The sequence below is a fragment of the Megalobrama amblycephala genome, linkage group LG23, assembly GCF_018812025.1.
Source record: "Megalobrama amblycephala isolate DHTTF-2021 linkage group LG23, ASM1881202v1, whole genome shotgun sequence".
Taxonomy (NCBI): Eukaryota; Metazoa; Chordata; class Actinopteri; order Cypriniformes; family Xenocyprididae; genus Megalobrama; species Megalobrama amblycephala.
This window is the reverse complement of record NC_063066.1, coordinates 26,442,563-26,468,574: the sequence shown is the minus strand read 5'-3', so window position 1 is coordinate 26,468,574 and position 26,012 is coordinate 26,442,563. Positions and strand designations below refer to the sequence as shown.

Sequence of the window (26,012 nt, the reverse complement as noted above, 5' to 3'; positions counted from 1 at the left end):
TAGGAAGCCATTATCAGATTCATTATACTGACTTTTACACTCGTCGAGACCTTTATGTCATCTCTGGCATTTACTGAAAAAGGGTTGCTAGCAGAGGTCATCTCTGTACCTAGCGGAAATGGTCAAAGTTAGCAGACAGTGGACATTTTTATTCCAAGCATGCAAAACTTAACATGTAGTGTGGTGGTCACAGAATGGGTGAACTACTGTGCTTCTGCAGTGTTGTTATATACCACAAGAGGGGCCTCCTGGTGCTGCATAAATGCTGTAAAATGGTCATTTTAAAGGCAGGGTAGGTGATTTGCTTCAAAAACATTTTTGCTGGTTGAAAATCTCTTCACATCCTGATAGCAATCACTAAGTTTAGTGGTCTAAATATATTTATATGTATTTGTATCATCTGTGGAAAGCATGGGACCAAAAAAGGTAGAGCAAAACATCCACAGAATTGCAGCACAAGCTTGTCAGTTTTCCACAGAAAAACAAAAAAATTGTGATTGATATACAGCACCTGCTGCTTTATTTCAATCACTAAAAACACTGGGACATTCTAAAACGTTTAAAGGGTTAGTTCACCCAAAAATGAAAATTCTGTCATTAATTACTCACCCTCATGTCGTTCCTAACTGTAAGACTTTCGTTCATCTTCGAAGTGCAAATGAAAATCTTTTTTTAATGAAATCTGTTCGGTCACCATAAACTTTATTTACGTCATTTACTCCACAACACGAATTTACCGCGCTCACCAACAACAACACCTTTCACCGCGTCACTTCCGGTGTATGGTACATTCCCTTTCCGTGAAGAATCTGTCATTGTAAATTTGTTTCAGGACTGGTAAAAGTGTTTTGCGTCTTGTTAATTTGTTTTCTAAAATGTAAATTCGTTTCGTCCTTGGTAAAAGTGTTTTTCTCATGTGTTTTATTATAGGTAAAAATGTTTTCCAAAATGTAAATTTGTCTCGAGCTTCGTAAAAGTGTTTCACACTTTGTAATGTTGTTTTGCACTTCCCGGCCACCGTAGTTTTCTGTGCCTCCATAAACAGATAACTACCACTTTGACGCTTCAAAAAGTTCATAAAGAGATCGGAAAACGAATCCATATGAATTGAGTGGTTTAGTTCAAATTTTCTGAAGAGACTCAATCACTTTTTATGATGAACAGATTTAATTTAGGCTTTTACTCACATATAAACCTTGATCAGCGAACATAAGCAGAAGCTCAACCGAACCAGAATGATTCATCATAAAAAAAAGTGATCGAGTCTCTTCAGAAAATTTGGACTAAACAACTCAATTCATATGAATTAGTTTAACAATCTCTTTATGAACTTTTTAAAGTGTCAAAGTGGTAGTTATCTGTTGTTTCTAGTTACCTTCTCTGTTCATTTAGTTCAGTCATCCATGTTTTCCACCTGTTTGTCTCCTAGGTTACAGATTTGATTAGTCCAGGTGTGTCTTATTAATAAGTCTTGTTAGCTCCTCGGTTTCCTATGTGTGTATAAGCCCTCCGTTTCTGTCTGTTCTTTATATAGGTTTGTTTATTTGTCTAGTGTGAGGTGGTATGTTTCTCCAGTTTATTGTTTGAATTATTCTATTAAATGTCTCCAGAAGATATCTCCTTCGTTGTGTGCTTTATTGCAACCACCTATCATGACAAACATGAAGGTGAGTAATGACAGAATTTTCATTTTTGGGTGAACTAAACATTTAATGTGAAAAACACTTAAAGTGCCTTAATGTACTAAAACGGTGATATTAAAAGATCAAATTCAGTATGCACCATATTGATGATGAATATACAGGCGAACAGATGAGCCCAGAATATGAATTAATTTAGTAACACACTAAATGGTTATGCATTTTCTATGGAAAAAATGCTTAATATGAAACTGGACATTGTTTATATTCTTGGTTCATCTGCTTGCCTGTACATAGTATGCATCATTAATAATGTGTATATGTTGAATTTGGGTTTTATATTATGTTTTACCACATTAGTACTTACTACAAACCTTATAAAAATAACTGGTGGGCAATGGAGGAAAGCCTTGTTTTGCCCTCCAAGTGGGTGTTGGTGTGGCCTCACATGAAAACTATGTAAATACTTCAATATTCCATAAATTAAGAATAGTCCACTTTAATTTCATGGTTACTTTAAATGAATTGGACAAATGTTACATTAAAACATCTAAACTGGTTACAGTTTTTCTCAGTCGCTTTGGTGCATTTCTCACATCACTATTTACATTTGCACAACAGTTAATGCAGTTCTCAAAACAATTAGTACAAACTGCAAAACCTAGTTGATAACCTGCAAAAGCGTGTCACTTTCTCAAAATGGATAGGTCATTCCTCAAAAGCAAGTATTCATGTCAATGAAAGTGTCGGTGTCATCAAGATGAAAAGTCCTGACACCATTGTTTATGAACAAGATAGTCAAATGGCTTTGTCATGTTTTCATTATGACAGTTTACTCTGTCAATGTTTTCCAATGCAAAAAAGTCAGATCTTGGTGACACTACCTGAAAATGCACAGCCATTTGAAAAATACAGTAAAGTTACACATTACTGTATTTAGTGAGGTAACTGAGTACAAGACACTGAATATGTATGTTTCACATTTTTACTGCATATGCTCTTTGCAATTCTAATTTGTTCACAGCATTGTGCAAAAGAAAAAATACACCCTTATTTGCAACAAACATAAACTCCCTTTGGGTAGAGCTGTGCACAACTGTAAACAATATTGCAGTACATATGGCAAATCTTTACTGTAACACTACTGTACACTACAATACACTAAATGTGTGATGCAGTAAAGCTGTACGTCTAAATGTAAAATGTACAGTGACACGTTCTTGTCCCACTGCAAGCTTCATGTATGACACGATGACAGTAGTGCAGTGCAGATTGTTTAGTGCTGAATTACTGTCCGTTTATACACACCTGTTCTCCCAACGAAATGTTTGAATAATTGAATTTACAGTGGTTCTCCCAACATTTGGCTGCACCCTTCGACCAGCCTCAGCCATTGTGAGGCCGTGATTGACAACATGATCCACAATTGTAGCCCTGATTTCATCAGGGATCTGCCTATTGGCCTCTTCTTCCTCTTCCCCTGTTTTGTCCCCTTCCCCTTCTTCCCCGCACCCTTACCCCTCTTCCATGAGGCTGACCTTCCATTTCTGTGTCACAGTATTGTAGAAATGGTACACACTATGTCCTGCTTGGTTCGTATATGCTTGTAAAGTGGGGGTTTATGGGATTCACCTCTGACAGTGATTGTAGAGAAGTGGCTTATCATTGGTTGCAACTAATGCTTCACACACCCCTTCTCATCAGTGAAAGTTGAGATTCACTTGAGAGAAATTGTTCAATTTAGGAGACATTTTCAGGAAAAAAAGATTTAAAAAAAAATGTGTAAAATTTGCTTGACAGATTTTGACAACTAGTTCAACATTTTTGTATGTAATGACTCAAGCAATGAAATGAGGACTATTAGTTTTATATGGAATGACTATTCAGCATTCACAAGTATAGTTAATTTTGACTGACATGACATAAGCAAATGATAATGTTATAAAACAGCAGAGAGTTGTATGAAAGCAATTGATGCATGTCCAAAAGCATTTGCAATTTGTTCGAAGGAATGCGAAACTGCTACTATGATGTGCACAAATGACTAAATGTTGTGGAGGTTGAACTAACTGTTGTGCAAATGTAAATAGTGATGTGAGAAATGCACCAAAGCAACTGAGAAAACCTGTAACGTTATAATATACACAAACCTTCTTAAAAAGAAAAGTATGAATTGCCTTAATTACAGCAATTACCTTAAAATTTTGCCTCTGCCCAATGAAAGTTGATTGTAAACAGGGGCTATAAAGCTACAAAAATGGGTAAAAAAGCAGTACAGTAAATGTGCGGATTCGACATAAGACGCATTAAATGAAGTCATAAATTATTTTCTTCATTAATTCCCTTATTTATCCTTAATCGAGAAATCCCATTCAAATATAGGCTACTCATACTTAATACATATCTGTAGCGCTCATCAGCCAGCAGATCCCAGACTTCATTTATATTGCAGATATGACGGCGCATTGCTCCATGCCACAGACGAGAATCTCTTCATCTCACGTGCAGCCCACAAACCACAGTTGTTTGAGCAGAGAAAATGAGCCTCTCGCCTGCTATTCTCTGATACACTGTGTAAATATACAGAGGGACCGACGACACATGCAGGACAAAGAGAGAATTAGAAATGTCACATTACATTTGGTTAAACAGGCTCATGATTTTGAATGACAGGAACATGAGGTAAAATAAGAGTGCAATGGACAATGGGTTAATTGAATGTCTTCCACACAAATGGATTCCATGGCAACCAAAAGTAAATCTCGTTTAATTTAAATTAAATTACACAATAAGGATGGAAATAGCAGGTAAATGATTTATTTAACTGAATCTGTTTGTTCTAACACAGGGCTGGGCAAACTCGGTCCTGGAGGGCCACTGTCCTACAGAGTTTAGCTGCAACCCTGATAAAACTCACCTGTGTGTAATCCTGAAAACCTTGATTAGCTGGTTCAGGTGTGTTTGATTAGGGTTGGAGCAAAACTCTACAGGGACAGCGGCCCTCCAGGACCGAGTTTGCACTTGTTGGAATTGTTGCAGTACCAGCAAAAATCCTCTAGGTGGCACAGTGTTGACATTACAGAGATGGTTGAGGGGAAATGGGCCTATCTGTTTTCAGGCTAAAACTACATTGACTAAGCATGCAGAAATATAATTTTTCTTCACTCTACAACATTAAATTCAGTTGGGAACCACTTAATGCTAAACAATAGCATAAAAGACTCACTGCTGCCCTAGTATTCACTGTGACCACTAACACTCTCCCAGGAACCAATTAAAGAGACTTATCACACTTATCTTCATACATTTTAGATTATGTCTCTGCTAATAAAGTTTCAAAAACTCGTTTCACACATTACCAAGAGACAAAACCAAATGCCTGGAGGAGTTGCCTGCAGCCTAGCTTCTACAGCTATGCAAATGAGTCCTGTTCACTTCATCCTTTGCCAAGACAGGGTGTTGAACTGTCTAAAGAGACAGTGCTTGGTCAACTGTGAAAATACTTACGCATGCCAAACTTGCAGATTTAACAGATAAGTTTCAATCTCCTGGGAAGACTTCTGTTGACTTCACAATGAACTTCTGTTGGAATGGACTTGACAAAGAAAGCTGTATACCACGTTTGACGTTCATTTGTAAATAGACTAATGAAATAAAGCTCATTTAAAAGTTAAAACTGAAAGATACATCAACCATGCATGACAAATGCTCAAAGGGAAAAGGCAGCACCGACTCTTATTAAACTAAGCACAATTCTCTAATGTGCCTCTCTCAAGTGCAGTAAGTGTAAAACTCACCATATGTCGGTGATAATTAATGCGTACAAAACTCGGTGTACAGCAACTTAAATTAAGCGTTACATTTTGCAAAATACAAGCTTTGTATTTGCTGTAAAGCTCTTGAGACTTTCAAACAGCTAATTCTGTGTATACAAACCACCAAGGAAGAAATTCATCATCAGTTTTTATCTTGTCCCAAAACTCCACATACATATCTTGTATCTGCAATTTTCCGGTCAGCTGAATTCCTGACCACAGCGAGAAATTAATGACACAGTCTAGCATAACTTTGCCCACGCATTACATGCCTCGTCCCCGTGCACAAAGGCACCAGCTGAGCCAGGGTCACTAAAATCATGTGATTTAACACCTGTGCTGTGTGCAAGCCTGCTTTAAAATCAAATATTAAGTTAATACAAGCTCCACATCACATTCCACTCGTGTGAGATTTGATTGTCTCTGTGTGTTCAGTATGATACAGAATCGTTTCTCATCTCATTTCACTTTGATGATTCTTGTTCAACTGATATTCTCTTGCAGGGAGGAGAGGCACTTCAGGGTTGTGTGTGTATTGACAATGTATTGGCATTTCTATCTGTGCAAGTGCGTCAGTCTTTTATTCTATTAAAACTGTGGAATGTTTTAGCATGTGTTGTCTACTATTGGCACGAGAGTCATTATCTGGCATAGAACACAGAGCTGTAAAAAGGTATAAACATATCTTTAGATGGGTCACCATAACAACACGAAACCCCCTAATTCGGAACCATTTTGAGCCTTGAAGGGAATGTCAGTAACAGATCTCGCGCCCATTTACTACCATAGTAGGAAAAATAAATACTATGGTAATCAATGGGGGGCAAGATCTGTTTGGTTACTGACATTCTTCCAAATATCTTCCTTTGTGTTCAGGTGAACAAAGAAATTCATACAGGTTTGGAACAACTTGAGGGTGAGTAAATTATGACAGAATTTGACAATTTGTGGGTGAACTATCCCTTTAAATGCAACTAATTACAGGTAGGGGCGTGGAGAAAGGTCTTTTTCATTGCTCACGAAAACTGTCTGTCAGGTTGTGGTGTAGGGGAAGAATTCACCTTTCAACACACCCATTACTCCAACCTGCAGCTATCTTTATCTCGAGCAGCAGTGTAGTTACAATATCTACCTGCATGGGCTAACAGGATAATGCTAACTAGCTAAATTTTGAACCTAAACTGATTAACAATTAAAACAATAACAATAAAGAACTTTTGTTTAAAATTTTCATTAGAGAAAGGGGGTATGGAAGTTATAAAAATATATCATGTAAGAGAATAGTATGTTATAATGTGGAAAAAATATTTAAAGATTAAAACACAATTGTGTGTAAATTAATATAACTAATATAATTAATATTGTTATTTAATATAACATTTTATTAGAATTATAAAATGTTTCTTATGATGATAACAGCGATGTTTTGGCATAATTTTGTATGTTTTCAAGTAACACTGGAGACCCTTTGACCTGCAATATTTTCACAATTTGGGTAATTATCACTGCAAGCTAAAATAGCCACATGTGCACTGGTTCATAGACTGCTCATTCCCTAATCACTGTATGCTATTATTTTTCATTGCCTTTGGACATTTTTTATTAACATGAATGTGCAATAACATGACCCTTTAATTTACTGGCATGTGGCTTAAAGGCTTGCTGCATGCATCAAGAACTATGAAAGAAAAAATATGCAAAGAACACAGAGAGATTAAAAAAGCAGTTTCTTGCTGGTGGTACATCGTATACATCCATAAATCTGAGCTTTCACTGATTAAATAGCCCTTGTTGAAGAGGAATGTCACAAAGCGCATTTAGCCTACATTATTTCAGTGATAATTATCACAATGATGGCGGCAAATATTTTTAGAGCCATCTAAATGTCTAATTTGAAGCATATCAGAATGTAAATATTTCTCAGGGAGTATATGAACTGATGTAAAGTCAGCCAAGAGCCAGATATTAACCAAGATAACCATGTTTCTGGATGTTGGAGGGAGCCAGTGATAAGAAGGTTACGACCCGGGTCAGATTACTTAGAAGGACCCTTGAGCATAGCACAGTTCTGATTCATATGCATGCATCTGCATAAAATTATCATTATTTAGAAAGAAAAATCCTTAAGCATTAATATAAACAACAAATGCCTTGCCTAATCCTAAAAATAAAACAAAGTTGTAAGTTGTTTTACAATAAATTACAACCCAAATTCTGGACATGTTGGGACGTTTTTTAAATTTGAATAAAATGAAAACTAAAAGACTTTCAAATGACATGAGCCAATATTTTATTCACAATAGAACATAGATAACATAAATGTTTAACCCTTAAATGCATACCTCGGGTCTTTAGTGACCCGGGACGTCATTCACTACCCTCCTCCTCGTTCATTTTTTAAAGTTAGACATCAACCTTCTTGGTATTCCTCAATCAATTCATTATAAAGAATATAACAAGAAAAAAATCATAAAATTATTAAAGAATGCCTATTTTTGTATTCATTTTCTGTAAAAATTGTATAGGGTCGCTAACGACCCGAGGTGTGTATGAGTGTACATATATTTTTTCTATACAACAATAATTAAATCTTAGATGACGGAATAAGTGGAATTCACCTTTATTCCACAAGGTGGCAATGTCTGATACACAATGCTGAAGTGACGACTCATTCAGACAGAAAACGAAAGAATAAGAAAAACATGAAATGGCTCAGCGATTTACTGCAGAGCAAGTATTAAACGCAATCAAATATGACTGTAACTGTTACTGGATAGATCTGGTGAAGCTGTTAGTGATCGAAATATTGATTTTGAAGACGCTGAAAATTATAGTTTTGAGAATACATTTGAGATCATGAATGGGCTCCTATTTGTGACCTCAAACATAAAACTAACCCATTATTTGCTGAATTTACTGGGAAATGAGCTCTGACGAGGACAGTGATGATGGCATAAAACATCTGCTCAAACTGAGCCCTTTCAAACTCCAAAAGGTAACAAAATATGCTTTATTTTAGTCTTCTGTAATTGTTACTTTAATATCAGAGGAGTTTTATATTATCACGACAGGTAGAGATCCATCAGTGTTAGATATAGATCCGGGTCAATAAAGACCCGAAAATGTAAGAATGATTGGCGAAACAGTCATGCATTTAAGGGTTAAACTGAGAAATGTTACACTTTTATCCACAAAATGAGCTCATTTCAAATTTGATGCCTGCTACAGGTCTCAAAAAAGTTGGCACCGGGGCAACAAATGGCTGAAAAAGCAATTAAAGATTCAGCTGGGAGAACATCTAGCAACTAATTAAGTTAATTGATATCAGGTCTGTAACATAATTAGCTATAAAAGGAGGCAGTCTTAAAGAGGCAGAGTCTCTCAGAAGTAAAGATGGGCAGAGCTGTGAAAGAGTGCATAAAAAGATTGTGGAATACTTTAAAAAACAATGTTCCTCAACGTCAAATTGCAAAGGCTTTGCAAATCTCATCATCTATAGTGCATAAAATCATCAAAAGATTCAGAGATCTCTGTACATAAGGGACAAGGCCGAAGACCTTTATTAGATGGGCCCTCAGATGACACTTCATCACTCATCGGCATGATTGTGTGAATGACATTATTAAATGGGCCCAGGAATACTTCCAGAAACCACTGTTGGTGTAAACAATCCGCCGTGCCATCTGCAGATGCCAACTAAAGATCTATCATGCAAAAAGGAAGCCATATGAACATGGTCCAGAAGTGCCATCGTGTCCTGTGGGCCAAGGCTCATTTAAAATGGATTGTTTCAAAGTGGAAAAATGTTCTGTGGTCAGACGAATACAAATTTGACATCTTTGTTGGAAATCACGGACGCTGTGTCCTCCGGGAGACCTTCCAGCATGTTATCAACATTCAGTTCAAAAGCCAGCATCTCTGATGGTATGGGGGTGCATAAGTGCATCTGGTATGGGCAGCTTGCATGTTTTGGAAGGCACTATGAATGCTGAAATGTATATAAAGGTTTTAGAGCAACATATCCTCCCCTCCAGATGACGTCTATTTCAGGGAAGACCTTGTGTATTTCAGCAGGACAGTGCAAAACCACATACTTCAGCTATTACAACAGCATGGCTTCGTCGTAGAAGAGTCCGGGTGCTGAATTGGCCTGTCTGCAGTCCAGATTTTTCACTTATAGAGAACATATTGCCATATCACGAACTCTTCAGCAGCTGGAAACCTGTATCATGCAAGAATGGGACCAAATTCCAACATCAAAACTCCAGAAACTCATAACCCCGATGCCCAGACGTCTTCAAAATAAAATTGTAAAATTTCTCAGTTTAAACATTTGTTGTTATCTATTTGTTGTTATCTATTAACAAAAACATCCCAACATTCCCAGAATTCAGGTTGTACAATACCCGTATACCTAAATATAAACCTGGATGATGCGAAGGCAGCCATATTGCACCAGAACGCCCACCAGACACCAGCTTAATGGTGGAGAGGAGACATTATTGACCTAACTTATTAACTTAACTGGGTCTCAGTTTCTAGTGATATTCACATGACTAGTGGCTGGTCTGTGTGTAATTCCACAAATCTGGAAGATCTTCTGTGCATATATAAGCAGTAGGCTTTTTTAGAAATGAAAATTTATAATATAAAAAATAAGTAGTAGGGAGAATCAATGAATTCTGAATAATTTATATTAATTTAAGAATAATATGTAATTATATAATCAATTAAAAAGTAACTGTAGTCTGATTACAAGTATTTTAAAACATAATATAAACTAATTACTTAATCTTTGGAATCTGATTACATAACCCAGATGTTATATATATATATGGCTGTAGCAACTCAACTTACACCATAGAAACACTGTTAGTGTGAAAAACACTGTATTTCTGCCCTGGTTTAACCTCATTTTAACTTTAGGTGCATGTGTGACTTGAATATTTTCTATTTCATGCCCATTTCCCTGTGGTACAACAAAAACAAATAAATCAGCGGTGGTGTTTGCAGTACAGTGAATGTTCTGTGTCATTCACTCTCATGCTCATCTCTGCTATGTGTGGATGCCTTGTTTTGGATGAAATTCGGAAATGAACTCATGCTGCATGCGTTAAGTGAGCAGATCATAGTTGCTGCAAGCATTTCACACAAACAAATAAATCATTATGAGCAATCAGTTAGTGAACAAAACTTACTTAGTGCTGCATTTCACTTATGTTTAAGTTTGTTTCTGAAGCTTCATTTGCTTTTTGACAGTACATAAACTGATATATTGTGTTTTGGATGGTGTACTGTCCCGGCATCCCCTCTCCACCATGCTTATTAACTGATTTATTGACCACTATATCTAGCAAGAACCTGGCAAGCTGCATCTGGGTGGTGGTAATCTAATGGTTAAAAATTTGGCCTTGCAATAGACAAATTCCAGGATCAGGCTCTTCAATCCATACTATCATCATTGTGCCCTTAAGCGAGGCACTCAACCCTATAATAAATTTCACCAGTCAGGTTCCGGAAGTGAAAATATGGAAATTGATTTTTAGTGATAACATATAAACCTCTCAAGACAGACCAACTGTGTGCTCTGAGGATGTTAATCGATGGTACGTGTTTCTGTAGAAGCCAAAGTCGCTGCTAATACACACTACTCACACTACTCTGTTAATAAACACAACTCACAGTCCCGGAGAGAGAGAGATCCAGCACTCATGAAGCATTGTGGATGATGTTACTCCTTATGCTCTCAAACCTGGCAAGGCAAGGCAAGTTTATATAGCTCAATTCATACACAGGTAATTCAAAGTGCTTTAAATAAAAATCATATTCTTATACAGAAGTCATAAAAAAGGTTCAAAGAAATAATAATAAATAAATAAAATATTTAAATATTTGTATATATCTGAATATTTTGCAATAAACTTCAAATATACTATATTTTAATATATAATTCAATGACTATAAATCAGTTGCTTTCTTTTGTAGTTGGTTTTCATGTGATTTTGCTTTTGAAATGCTTTGTGGGCTGAATAGTTTTTGAAGAATGGGAATGCGAATAGGAAAACCTCTAGAACAAAGTATGTGTACTTTTAATTTGGATAAAAATCATCTTCTAAATGACAATTGAATGACTGTGTGTGTGTGTGTGTGTGTGTGTGTGTGTGTGTGTGTGTGTGTGTGTGTGTGTGTGTGTGTGTGTGTGTGTGTGTGTGTGCACGGTGAACAGGTTCAAAGATTTTTTTTCTCAGTGTTACTGCATTTGTTTCATAAACTTTAATGTGAAAGCACAAATCCTGTCAGATCGTATTATTCAAATTTCCATCAGTACTACCACAATTAAATTGATTAAACTTGGCTACAGCAAACCATGCGATTGAATCAATAAAATTAAATAATGCTGGCCCATGACTCACTTTATATTCTCTGAATCTCCTTTGACATCTTGATTAGTGGTTGTACATGCACCTTCCTCTCTCTTAATGATAAAAATCACACCTGAGATGAAAACCAGCTCAAACATGGTATCTTAAGTCCACTGAAAGACAAAATGATAGAATTACCATTTCATAATGTCTTTTTGACAGAATAGGCTAATCGTGTGAGTTTGTGTATCTTGCGAAGAGTCAGTGAAAGCACAGATCTTCAGTAGCAATCTAAGAAACTTCGGCTTTATCCGTTTATCAATGGCAGTGACCATAGAGTGACATTATTCTGTTGTGTAGATACACACTGTCTTCTTAAGTTAAATTCTGTGTTAAGTTTCTTTTAGTCAGACAGTTTGTTTACCTGCTTTACTAGTTTTGGCTACTTCCTGTAGCCTTCGTCAGAAGTCTGAGTGAGATTATTGTTGAATTTTAATGTGAAATTCATCACCAACATTCCATTTATTTCCCAGGGATGATGAAACAAAGATAAATGGTGTCATGTTCCATAACTTCATGACTCAAGGGGAACCATGTTTACAATCACATTTACATATACTCTTTGTGTAAGCAGCCATTCAAAGCCTCACAACTTTTTTAGAAAATGCAAAAATGGCACCTATACAATACTAATGAACAGGGACAGACACCATCAAAAATAATACAATTATGAATAAAGATTGTACAGAGTAAACTATGGTAATGTTTGCATTGCTGATATGTTCTTACTATTCCATACAATCTCTACATAAGATATTTTTTAATTATTCAAGAAACACTATATTTACAGTACAATTTCTCTCTTCTTTTTTTCTCACGGATCAATATTTACCACCTCAGTTGTTCATTAAAATGGAAGATGAAGCACGTCAGGCTAAAGAAACATTTTAAAACGTTGAGGTTCACTGTCGAGTTCAACTAAAGCAGCTTATATTAATCAAAACTGTCGACCACTCACTGACAAGAAAGCGGGAGAAGTATGTTTACCCCAACTACCTGTGTGTGTGTGGATTGTGAAATAGGTTTGTGTTCAGAATACTGACTGACTGCTGCACTTCAGCGCCCTCTGCTGGCCATTAATGTTTTCATTCATAATAGCTTTGACTCAAAGCTACTTAACCATTTTGGGTTTGATTTGCGTTTGGAGATCGAAATGAGTAGTCTTGAAACACAGATTGCTATCTTGCCAAACATCTCCCAGTACTACAAAACATATGATCTTTGTAGGCATGTGACCACAAAGTAAAACAGCCATACTGTCTATTTCATCTCCACCCCCTTTCCTTTGGGCCATTTATCTTAGTGCCATGTCCATGCTTTCTCTGTTATCTTTTTGAATTTGTTTTTGAGACGATTTAGAGAAATATTTGCCTGAAAGCATGCATTCCTCAGTGCTTTCAGGGGGATATCTGGATATCAACCAGGAATCTTGCTGTTTATGTTACATTTTGTGACATAATCATCAGGGACTGACTAAGTATCGCAATAAAACATGTGACACAAAATGGAATGCAAATTGCACACTGTTTTAATTGCTTCGGAGATAAAAGACTGTATCAAAAACAATATGAACACAAGGAGTTTTCAGTTCTGCAGGAACACAGAAGTAAACCAATCTACTTATGCTGATTAATATGAATGAGGACATGCATTATTAACATGAATGAATCCACATGTATCAACATTTGCAAATTACCTTTCGTAATCAGCAGACTTAGAAAAGAGAAGCATGAACCAACTGTGAAGTAATGAGTCTCAACAAATTGGCAGCTGAGCAGGAGATTTTGACGAGTTTTCCATAATTACGCTGCTCCTTGAACGAAGCCTTCACCTTCACCTTGAAACTCATTGATTTTAATTATTTATTTCAGGGCGCAATAATTCCAAGGTCAATGCTGACCTTGCCACAATGATTCAGTTTAATTATACAAGGCCATAACAGTGGTTTACAGGCAAAGTAGAAAGAAAGACAGAGCATCATTTCATTATTTGTTAAGACTCTTAAATTGCACAGCTATTCAAATCATTCAGTCGGAGTGTTATACTTGTGTATTTCATTTTCTGTAAAACATTTAATTGTGGGAGGGACAATGAAACATTTAGCTGAATTTTAGCTTCTGAACTTTAATTTTTCCACTATAATTAGTTTGAGATCAATAATATATACATTATATTTTGCATTACATTATATAAGTGTCCAAATACTTTATGGATCTACTGTAAATGCTAGAAGAGAATAAACATAGTACCTAATATATAGCATACAGTATAGGAATATGATTGTATATTGCTCTTTTCCAGGCTGAGACCATGACTAAAGATGTCAGAGAGACTGAAGATCATTTGGTCACCCATCCAAATCACGAGACATGCAGTCAACCTCAGGCTAAAGCCAACGTAACCATTCAATGTGCTTCAGCCAGTTTAATTTTATGGAGACATAAACATAAACATGCTCTCTCTCTCACACACACACACACATACACACACATTGTTCCCTCAGATTCCACACATTGTAGTTTTAATTATCTCCTTGTGAAAAATGAAGTGTGAAAACTGTGACATTTGAACAGTTTTGAGGTTGATATGGTGGATTTATGACAGCAGTAAATGAATGTGTGCAGAGAGAGTGAATGAGTGTGGGAGAGCGCTGCGATGTGTGAGAAGATCATGAGCACCTTTATTTTCTCTGGTGGAGTAAAAGAGATTCAAGGCGCTGTAAACTTTAAAATAACACTGCGGGAATGTGCTCTCTCTCATAATAAAAGAATTGTATGTTTCAGTTACAATTGTTGTATATATGCTTATGCTCAAGGGTGTAAAAATACAGTAAAAACTGTAATACCTTGATTTGGTGCTCAAAAACATTTCTTATTATTATCAATGTTGAAAACAATTTTAATATGGAAACCGTGATACACTACCATTCAAAAGTTTGAGGTAAGAAAGACTAATAATTAATTAATAAATGCTATTATTCTTAAAACATTAGTCCACTTTTAAATAAACTTTTCCTGATAATTTACTCAGCCCCATGTCATCCAAGATGTCCATGTCTTTCTTTCTTCAGTCGAAAAGAAATGAAAGTTTTTGATGAAAACATTCCAGGATTATTCTCCTTATAGTGGACTTCAATGGGCACCAAACAGTTGAAGGTCAAAATTAGTTTCACTGCAGCTTCAAATTGTTCTACACGATCCCAGATGAGAAATAAGGGTCTTAGTGAAACCATCGCTCATTTTCTGAAAAAAAATTGAAAATTATTTAAGTTTTAACCATGAGCTCATCTTGAACTAGCTCTCTTCTTCTTCTCTATTAGAATTCTGGCAGTGTAGACACTGCTAAGTGTATTACTGCCCTCCACAGGTCAAAGATTTGAACTAATTTTTATATGCAATATGCTAGTTCAATAGTATATAACAATTAGTTCAAACTTTGACCTGTGGAGGGCAGTAATACGCTTAGCAGTGTCTACACTCCTGGAATTCTAATAGAGAAGAAGAAGATAGCTAGTTCAAGATGAGAATTTATGGCTAAAACATTTTTTTTTTTTTTTAATTTTCAGAAAATGAGCGATGGTTTCACTAGATAAGACCCTTATTTCTCATCTGGGATCGTGTAGAACAATTTGAAGCTGCAGTGAAACTAATTTTGACCTTCAACTGTTTGGTGCCCATTGAAGTCCACTATAAGGAGAAAAATCCTGGAATGTTTTCATCAAAAACTTTCATTTCTTTTCGACTAAAGAATGAAAGACATGGACATCTTGGATGACATGGGGGGTGAGTAAATTATCAGGAAAAGTTTATTTAAAAGTGGACTAATCCTTTAAATTGACAAAATGTGACAGTAAAGACATTTATAATGTTACAAAAGATTTCTATTTAGCAAAGAAACCTGATTCACGAGTTCACACTTACAAATAAGTCAGATAAATTAATTGGTAAACGTATTTGGTGTGCTGTCTGGGGAGAGGGCTCCGAGCTTGGAAGTGACCCAGTGAGTGTGAGGAGACGGGGTGGTGGAGGGATGCTGAAAACTGTCGAGGATCCTTAGGTGTGTTTGACTGTGATTATATATAGGCCTGTACTCATGCTGATTGGGTAGATATGTTGATTACAGATTATTGACAGCTGGTTGAGATGACATGATAATTGGGTAGCTTATTTGACTTGTTCCTCCCGAACTATGTTAATAAAACGTAATAAAAAGAATATTTTCCACAAAAATATTAAGCAGCAAAAAAATTATTTTAGCATTGAGAATAATAAGAATTATGATTAAAGGGTTAGTTAGGGTTAGTTTGGGTGAACTGACCCTTTAATAAATGAGCACCAATAATAATTCAAAATAATTGAGCACCTAATCAGAAAATGATTTCTGAAGGATCACGTGACACTGAAGACTGGAGTACTGATGCTGAAAATTCAGGAATAAATTACATTTTAAAATATATTAAATTAAAAAAAAAGTTTTTTAATATTGTTGTATTTCACAAAATTACTGTTTTACTGTATTTTCTTTCTTGAATAAATACAGCCTTGATGAGCATAACAGACTTCTTTAAAATATATTTAAAAATTGTAAATATACCAAAAAAGCGTATATAATTATAATATTGCGAATACGCATTCAATATACCCACTCAGACCATCTCTAAACTGGACTGCTACATTGCTCTTTTGCACGCACAATTACACATCTCATTTGTAGCACTGTGTGGATAAAAATCAATAAATGTATACAATAAAGTTTTTTGGTATAAACTTTTCTCATCAATATCCTTTCTGTTTTATCACAGTGCTGGTAGAGGATGAGCACCTTAAGTTACTTTTTTTTAATCATTGGAGAAGTTTCTAATCTTCAAAAGACATGCTCTGTTCTTTCCTGAAAAGTGTTCCCTTAAAAAATCTAGACAAGATGATGGAGTGCCTGTTTTTACAGGAATGCAGTGGTGCCGATATTTGATTAAGGATGTGTGTTGGGGAGATAAGACTTTAGTTTTAAAGTGTGCACAAATGAATATGTACTTTACCTGTTACAAGAACATAATCAATAGAAGGGCTAGGCAGAAAAATCAATTTAACAATTAATCTACCCAACACAATGAACAGTGATAATGCCCAGCTTATCTGAATATAATAACATCCATTAGTGTCTTAAACAGTAGAGCATGGTGCTTGCAGCACCTAGTCATGAAATTATAAAATGTATAGGTAAAGTAACTTAAAATAAAAGCATCTGCCAATATATAACAGGTCTAATAAGACGTGCATGCAACAGGTTCACATAGCGTATAAAGAAATTGATTGTGACTCTGGAGTTTGCTCTTGCTGTTAAGGACTGTGCATAAAAGAGTCATCAAATAATTTTCTATATTGAGTGTGATGGGTGAGCTTGGAGAGAGGGCTCTAAAAGGGTGGAGACACGCGCATCTCTTCAAAGAGCTACTGGCAGAGACAGACGCGCACAATACGCACAGAAGCTCCTGCTTTTGGGCACTTATATGTACTAAAACAATATCTCAAGATACTGAGGCATCGGCGAACTGAATGAAAAACAAAGCAGATGAAAACGGGACGACAACTGACACCCGAGGGAGACTTTTTACAACTTTAAACTGTTTGAATATGAAGTAGGACGCTGCGTAAAAACTTGCGTAATCGTGTGCAGACCAGACTAAGACTACACATTTTCATATTTATTTATTCTTTTTAAAGCAAAAAGTTTTGTAAGATGAACACCTCGGGAATTTTTTGCGATTCCGAATTTGCAAATTCGTCCAACTTTTCGTGTGTGAACCGAACCGACCCGTCGTACAGCATCATTGACATCGCGTCTTTCATGCACATATTCCCCACTATCTACGGCATTCTTTGTTCAGTTGGAGTTCTGGCCAATAGTTTGGTCATCTACGCTGTGGCATCATGCAAGAAGAAAATGGTCTCTGATGTTTACGTTCTCAATCTGGCCATTGCAGACCTGCTGTTCTTGCTGGTGATGCCGTTCAACATCCATCAGCTGGTCAGGGACAGACAGTGGGTGTTTGGGCACTTCATGTGCAAAGCTGTGGTGGTGGTGGACGTCAGTAACCAGTTTACAACAGTGGGGATAGTGACTGTGCTCTGCATTGACAGGTGAGAGTTGCATGCATTTGGGAGAATACCAGAATATTTATGCAGTGATCGTAATGCAGTAGCCTGTTACTGCTGGTCACACTTTGTTAACCTCTCTTGCAAAGTTGGCCTGACGATACTTGAACGTGTTGTTCTACATAAATTATACACAACCATACTGAAAACAGGAATATTAAAAAAAAAAAACGACAACAACAACAAACGTAGGCTATGTCTAGTAATAAGTAGGCCTAACTAGATAAAAACGTTTGAGGTGTGTAATTAAAGGGTTAGTTCACTCAAAAATTAAAATAATGTACTTTTTGTGCGCCAAATTTTATTTTATTTTTTTTTAAATAACGGCTTTTCAACAATATCTAGTGATGGCCGATTTCAAAACACTGCTTTACGAATCTTTTGTTTCGAATCAGTTGTTTCGCGTATCAAAGTGCTGAGATCACGTGACTTTGGCGCTCCGAACCACTGATTCGAAACAAAAGTTTCGTAAAGCTTCGAAGCTTCATGAAGCAGTGTTTTGAAATCGGCCATCACTAGATATTGATGAAAAGTCGTGTTTTTTTTGTTGTTGTTGTTTTTTTTGGCGCACAAAAAGTATTCCCGTCGCATTATAATATTAAGGTAGAACCACTGAACTCACATGAATGTTTTAAATATGTTTTGAGTACCTTTCTGGATCTTGAGAGGTTCAGTTACATTACTGGCAATAGAGGACTCGCTGAGCCATCGGATTTAATCAAAAATACCGTAATTTGTGTTCAGAAGATGAATGAAGGTCATACGGTTGTAGAAGGACATGAGGGTGAGTAATAAATGACATAATTTTCATTTTTGGGTGAACTAACTCTTTAACGTTGTAGAACAAAACATCCAAGTATCATGAACTTATATTTACCACAGACCTTATATTACTCATAAATTGAAACACTTAATTATAAAAACCAATAGGAAAATCTTGAGGGAACCACTGGCGGATTAGTCATCCCTGTACCACTATGAACTCAACTATTTCTCATTATTTTAATACAATAGTTTTTAATAGATATCTTTAATTTTTCGTTTGATTTGCAGTTATTATAAAAACTGAAAATGTAATGTTTTGCATTGTGTGTGAAATAATAGGCTTCGTTTTTTTGTAAAATATAATTTAATAATTTCCTTCTGTGACTTCTGACCTGGACGTGTTCTTGACAGGTTTCTTTCATCTTAGAGGTCAAAAGGATAGAATTCTCTAATTACAACTCTAATTACAGAGCATAGAGCATTTTCACCAAATTATATGAAATTACAGCCCTGCTCTTCGTCACTGTTAATCAACTGAATGTATGCAAAAGGAAAAAAAAAGAAAAAGAAATCAATGCAACTCTCAAGGGTGTGATCCACTTTTTAAGCAAACTGCATCCATCATTTTTGTATCTTAAGTCTGCAAGACTGTATACTTCAGCAATAAACAGTGTGTGACTTTGAAAAACCCTCTTACTTAGCCTATATTTATGGCACAGAAAAGCACTTTAGCACACAATATCTCACAACATACAAAAGGTCCTCATAAAATATAAAGTGCAGAGGAGAGTTTTTGCTTAGTTGTGAGTGTCAAAGACATATGAACCCCCCAGAAAGCCTCTGCATGATTAGATGATAAAGCTCCTCTATAACACTTTTTCATATAGTGCCGTTGCTGTTTTCCCAAAGGGTTTTTACTGGTCACATGCTTGGAGATACTTAGATAAAGTATCTTAGCTGCACATTTTCATTATGTTTTGCAAAGCAATATAATCCCAAATTCTGTTTAAAGAGCAGCACTGCTACTACTGTGAGCAATACATTATACATGGAGCCAGACACATTCTTTTTCTTTTATAAGGAATTGCAAGGGGGAAAAACAAATATTGTCTGACTAGAGTAAGAGAGCTGTTATACTTGATGAAAAATGAAGCTGATGTGTTTGGACTGTACTCGAGAAAAGTACACATCTGTTGATTTTGTACTCAAGCTTTTATCTGATTTTAGGATACAAACAGAGCAAATGCATTTCTTAGAAATCTGTCACTTGCTGTGCTGTTTTGCTGCTCTAGTAGCATGTGACCGGTTTGCTTTCCGAGAGTCAAGACAAGTCAGCTACATATTGCTACAAAGCTGCCTTAAAAAAATGACTTGTACCCCCAGTGAGTAAGACAAAGACAGCTGTGGCAGATTAATACTCTTTTTTTTCAAGCAAGAATGTATTAAACTGATCAAAAGTGACATTTAAAATGTTACAAAATATGTCTGTTTTAAATAATCAAATAATTCTGAAAAAAGTATCATGATTTCCACAAAAACATTAACTGTTTTCAACATTGGTAATAAGAAAAATTACCTTGAGCACCAAATCAGCATAATTAGAATGATTTCTGATGGATCATGTGACACTGAAATTGGCTGCTGAAAAATATTAAAAATGGAAAATGATTATTTTAAACTGTATCTCACAATATTACAGTTTTACTTCATTTTTTATTTAATATGCAGCCTTGATGAATATATCGGATATCTTTCAAAAACTCTTACCAACCCAAAAGTTTTGAAAGTTGGTAGTGTACATGCCAAAAATTAAGCTACATTATATGTATAATTTAATTTACATGTTTATGTAACAATATTATTTAATAATGTGTTATTGAAATGTAGACTATATGCACTGGAATCCACCAGGGAAATGGATGGATGCAGTTAGTAGTTTTAAAATTTGGACAAAACAAGAACTCAGATTCTTTACTGAATCATCTATAGTGAAAGCTTCGGATTATTCAAACACAAAGTTCTTTATATGATAGGCCTATAGTTTCAAGATCTCTGTGTTGTATAATAATAGCCCTGCACTTGAGCATTTTATAGCAGTTTACTCCTGAAAAAAAAAGTGAATTTACTGATGGAGTCACACATGAAAGAAATTCAATTTCTTTAAAGGGTTAGTTCACCCAAAAATGAAATTTCTGTCTTTAAGTACTCACCCTCATGTCGTCCCAAACCCGTAAGACCTTCGTTCATCTTCGGAACACAAATTAAGATATTTTTGATGAAATCCGAGGGTTTCTGAAGCACACACAGGCAGCAATGTCATTGCTTCTTTTGAGGTCCAGAAAGGTAGCAAAGACATCATTAAAATAGTTAACGTGACTACAGTGGTTCAACATTAATGTTATGAAGCAACGAGAATACTTATTGTGCACAAAAACAAAACAAAAATAACAACTTTATTTAACAATTTGAACTGTTGTCATACACAGTTGGCGTAGTGAATGCAGTTCAGCGCTTCCGTGTTCTACACTAGAATGCCGACTCATTATTGGTCGCATGATCAGCATCAGCCAATAATGAGCTGGCGTTTGGACATAAACACAGAAGCGCTGAACTGCGTTCACTACATCAACTGTGTATGACAACAGTTCAAATTGTCAAATTAGGTCGTTATTTTTGTTTTTGTGCACAAAAAGTATTCTCGTCACTTCAAAACATTAAGGTTGAACCACTGTAGTTTTTAATGATCTCTTCACTACCTTTCTGGACCTCAAAAGGTGCAATGGCGTTGTTGCTTATGTGTGCTTCAGAAACCCTCGGATTTCATCAAAATATCTTAATTTGTGTTACGAAGATGAACAAAGGTCTTAATGGTATGGTATGTTATGGCATGAGGGTGAGTACTTAAAGACAGAAATTTAATTTTAGGGTGAACTAACCCTTTAATATCTCAGTTGTTTCTCCTAAAAAGTGAGATCAAATGGAGATCAAATTACTCTTGCTAAAGTCTCCAGCTTTTCCCTGGACAAAAAGATCATAATAATCAAACACACTTACTCTATAGAGTACATAGAAGACATCTAAGATTTGCCCAGATACCATTGTCTGCAAAGAAAAAATAAATAAAAAATTCAAGGCCAAATTATCTGAGCTACCATAAAAGCTATAAAGTCTCATTCAAACTGTTTTTATTTGTATTTCACCAAAATAACAAAAAAAAAAAAAGTCTCATGAGTTATGAAAAAAGTACGGAAGAGGATTAGGGCCAAGCAATAATAAAAAAATAAAACCATCTCGAGATTAAAGTTGTTAAATTACGAGAAAAAACTCGTTAAATTTCGAGAAAAAGGTCGAGATAAAATGTTGAGAATAAACTCATTAAATTACAAGAAAAAAACTCGTTAAATTTCGAGAAAAAAAGTCGAGATAAAATGTTGAGAATAAAGTCATTAAATTACGAGAAAAAAGTCGTTAAATTACGAGAACAAATTCATTAAATTATGAGAAAAATGACGTTAAATTTCGAGGAAAAAGTCGATAAAATGTTGAGAATAAAGTAATTAAATTACGAGAAAAAAGTTGTTAAATTACCAGAGCAAACTCATTAAATTTCAAGAAAAAAGTCGAGATAAAATGTTGAGAATAAACTCATTAAATTACAAGAAAAAAGTCGTTAAATTACGAGAACAAATTCGTTAAATTACGAGAATAAATTCGTTAATTTAATGACTTTATTCTCAACATTTTATCTAGACTTTTTCTCGAAATTTAACGACATTTTTCTCATAATTTAACGAATTTGTACTAGTAATTTAAGGACTTTATTCTCAACATTTTATCTCGACTTTTTTCTCGAAATTTAACGAGTTTTTTCTCGTAATTTAATGAGTTTATTCTCAACATTTTATCTCGACTTTTTTCTCGAAATTTAACAACTTTAATCTCGAGATGATTTTATTTTTTTATTATTGCTTGGCCCTAATCCTCTTCCGTAAAAAAAGCAACCTCTGAGTTTGGATGACATTAATAATTTTGAACAATTTTTTTTCCCCAGGTACATTGCAATCGTACATCCTACGTCTGAAAAGCGAACCATTCAGTGGACCATCGTCATCAACATTATGGTGTGGGTGGGCAGCTTCCTTCTGACCATCCCAGTCATGATATACGCTAAAGTCATCTCCAAAAAGAACATGGACATCTGTATGATTGACCTGGATGGGCCACAAGATATGTACTGGTACACGCTCTACCAGTCCATGCTGGGTTTCATTGTCCCCCTGATTATAATAAGTACATTTTACACTCTCACTTTGTACCACGTGTTCCGCTCCATCCGGCGGGTCAAACGCAAGCAGTCGGTGTGGGCCAAACGGGCCACTAAGACAGTTCTGATGGTGATCGGCCTGTTCCTGGTCTGCTGGTCTCCCTACCATGTCATCCAGGTGATCAACCTTAGCATCTATCACCCCACCACCGCCTTTGTGTACGCGTACAACATCAGCATCTGCTTAAGTTACTCTCACAGCTGCATCAACCCCCTCATGCTGCTGATATTCGCCCAGAACTACCGCGATCGCCTCTGCCATCACAAAGAGCTACGGTCCCAGATCAGCTCATCCAAGACCACCGTCAAAACCGACGGAGGGTCTAGCGTCAGCCCGGACACCAGTCACCGTTGCACTGTCATCTAACGCCCGCCGAACTTCGCCCGACGTGCTATCTGAGGAAAACTTCAAGAAGGCCTGCAATGCAACACTTGCTGCACGGGTGTCAATTGCATGGTAGACTGTTTCTCAAAGGGGAAAAGTGTAAAATTAAACGTCACAGTGAACTTTCAGGAGGCATGAAGGAGTGAATCAGCACTCGACTATATGAAAAAAAGTGATTATTATGTTTTCAATGTTTACTGTTAATTTATCTATTATTTGTTGTATAATGTTAATTTATGAGTTGTGTTCACCCAAAAACGAAAGTTCTGTCATCACGAGTCACGTTCTGTATGACATTTTGTGCTGTGAAACACAAGGAAAAAGGTTAAAAAATTTTACAAGCATTTATGAAGAATAGAGATTGAGGCATGGGAACAAACTGAAATTCAAGTGAATATCACTGATAATCTTCATAATTCCCATTCAGTGAACCATTACAAGTAGAGTCATTGAATTAGTGAGTTAAACTAGATCAGTTCAGTTTGTGAATGAATCATTCAGACTGGTTTAGTGAATTGCATATACTTATTCATTCTGACTCAAAATGATCCATACACAAGATTTATTTTGCTATAGTATAACTTCAAAAAGTCATTTGGACCACTTTTGTAATACTATTATGGTGCTTTTTTTTTTTAATGTAAACTTGTTCATTGAAAATGCACGGCATTGAGCATTCAGTACAATTCTGCAAAAACATTTTTCTTTTGTGTTCCACATAATGATCACAGAATTTTCATTTTTGGGCAAACTATCACTGTAAAGACAATTAAAGTTTTTTTTTTTTTTGTTATACTGTATTGGTGGCTTTTGTTTGCATTGTTGGGGAATGGTAGACACAATGAGAGAACCATCAGACTTGTCATGTATGCAGATGTCAAATAAAATGTCTTTGTAATATGAAATAAAAGCAGTGTTTTTGTGGGTATGTATCATGCTGAAGTCCATTAGTGAGTAAAATAAGCAAATATTCTTCTCTAAGACACAGGCGTAATTGATCATAAATATGGCATTCTGCTTTAAATTTCACTTTCATACATGTGTAGATATTGGCCTAACTTACATTTAAATGTCTTTGACCTCATGTGAAGTCTTGCTGTCATGCATGTATAGCTGTCTGTTTAATCTTCACTTTGAACACTGGACAACATAAAATAACCCTGATGATTCTGAGCATTTTATTACATGAATTCACAATGATATCAGTGTGAAATTCTCGATGTGGTTCTGTTTTTCCTTTTTTTCTAAGAAGCCCCTGCGGCCCAAGTGAGAACAGTCATGTTCACTGTTAACGTGTGACACTTAAACTATGTGTGACCAGTCACATTTCAGTCTTGCCACCCTCAATCAACACGTTATGATGCCTGGCAAACAAACAAAGAACTGTGTATTATTTCTCATAAAATATATTATTGCGTACATTGACAAATGCCTTTTTTAGTAGGGAAGTCACAGAGAAAAGGCAGATGACAAAATTTTAGGTCATTTGTTATTCAGGGAGAAAAACTGTATATTTGATGATCACTGTTTTAACATTTGCCTCCTGTTTCTTGTCTGTCCATACTGTCCTGAAGACTTTTGTTTGTATGTGCTATAAATGTACAAAATAAACTTGAAAAAAGAAAAGAAAAAAAGTCTTTGACCATTTGAATGTAAAACCATGTTCTTGTATCACTTTGGTATATATTTTTAAATAAACAATCACACTATTACTGGGTTCATGACATTGTACTAAATGCGAACCACTTAAACAGATAGTTCAGTCACCCGAAAATGAAAATTCTGTCATCATTTACTCAACTATTTGGTTACCCATATTCATCAAAATGTCTTCTTTTGTGTTTGGCAGAAGAGAGAAATTCATACCTCATGTTTGGGACAACTTGAGGGTGAGTAAATGATGACAGAATTTTCATTTTTGGGTGATCAATCCTTTTTAAGAACTGTACATTTTTCTTTCTTTCTTGGAACACAAAAGGATTTCTGCAAATAAATATAATGAGATTTGAAAAATATGGTGGAGAATTTTAAATTATTTAAATTCCATCAGTTTCACAATCATTTATTAGTTTCAGAAGAATTCAGTAGATATGAATCACTTACTTAGATTTTTTTTTCTTATCTGTCATTTTGATAGTGTTCCCACATTAAACATTTAATGTACATTCAATGCATAGACAATTTCTGTACTGATTCTTTTCACAATTTATCTATTCATTCTATTATGTAATTACTTTTGACTATATGAAAGAAGACAAAAGAGTAATAGACTGTAGATTCATCTTTTAGTCCATCCATCTGAAGACAACTCACAACACCTATTGCCTCATCAACTGTTGCACATGGTTAGATGGTTTATTCATAATGATATGGGCAGCCTATTTCACAAACCTCATTATGTCCTATAATTGCTGTGTATAATCCCATAACAGCCATTTTACAGTGCCAGGTGCAACATAAGTTGTAAACATTCTTCCTTAATGATGTTTCCCTATTCCAGGATGTTAAT

At 35.6% G+C, this 26,012-nt stretch overlaps 1 protein-coding gene across 1 annotated transcript; it reads left to right on the top strand.

The window, feature by feature from the left end:
- Positions 1-17,220: 17,220 nt before the first annotated feature.
- On the top strand, positions 17,221-25,273 carry LOC125258976 (melanin-concentrating hormone receptor 2). The gene is made up of 2 exons (XM_048176253.1): positions 17,221-18,014; positions 22,846-25,273. The coding sequence occupies exons 1-2, from the start codon at positions 17,614-17,616 to the stop codon at positions 23,483-23,485; spliced, it is 1,041 nt and encodes a 346-aa protein (XP_048032210.1). The 5' UTR covers positions 17,221-17,613; the 3' UTR covers positions 23,486-25,273.
- The last annotated feature ends 739 nt before the right edge of the window (positions 25,274-26,012 follow it).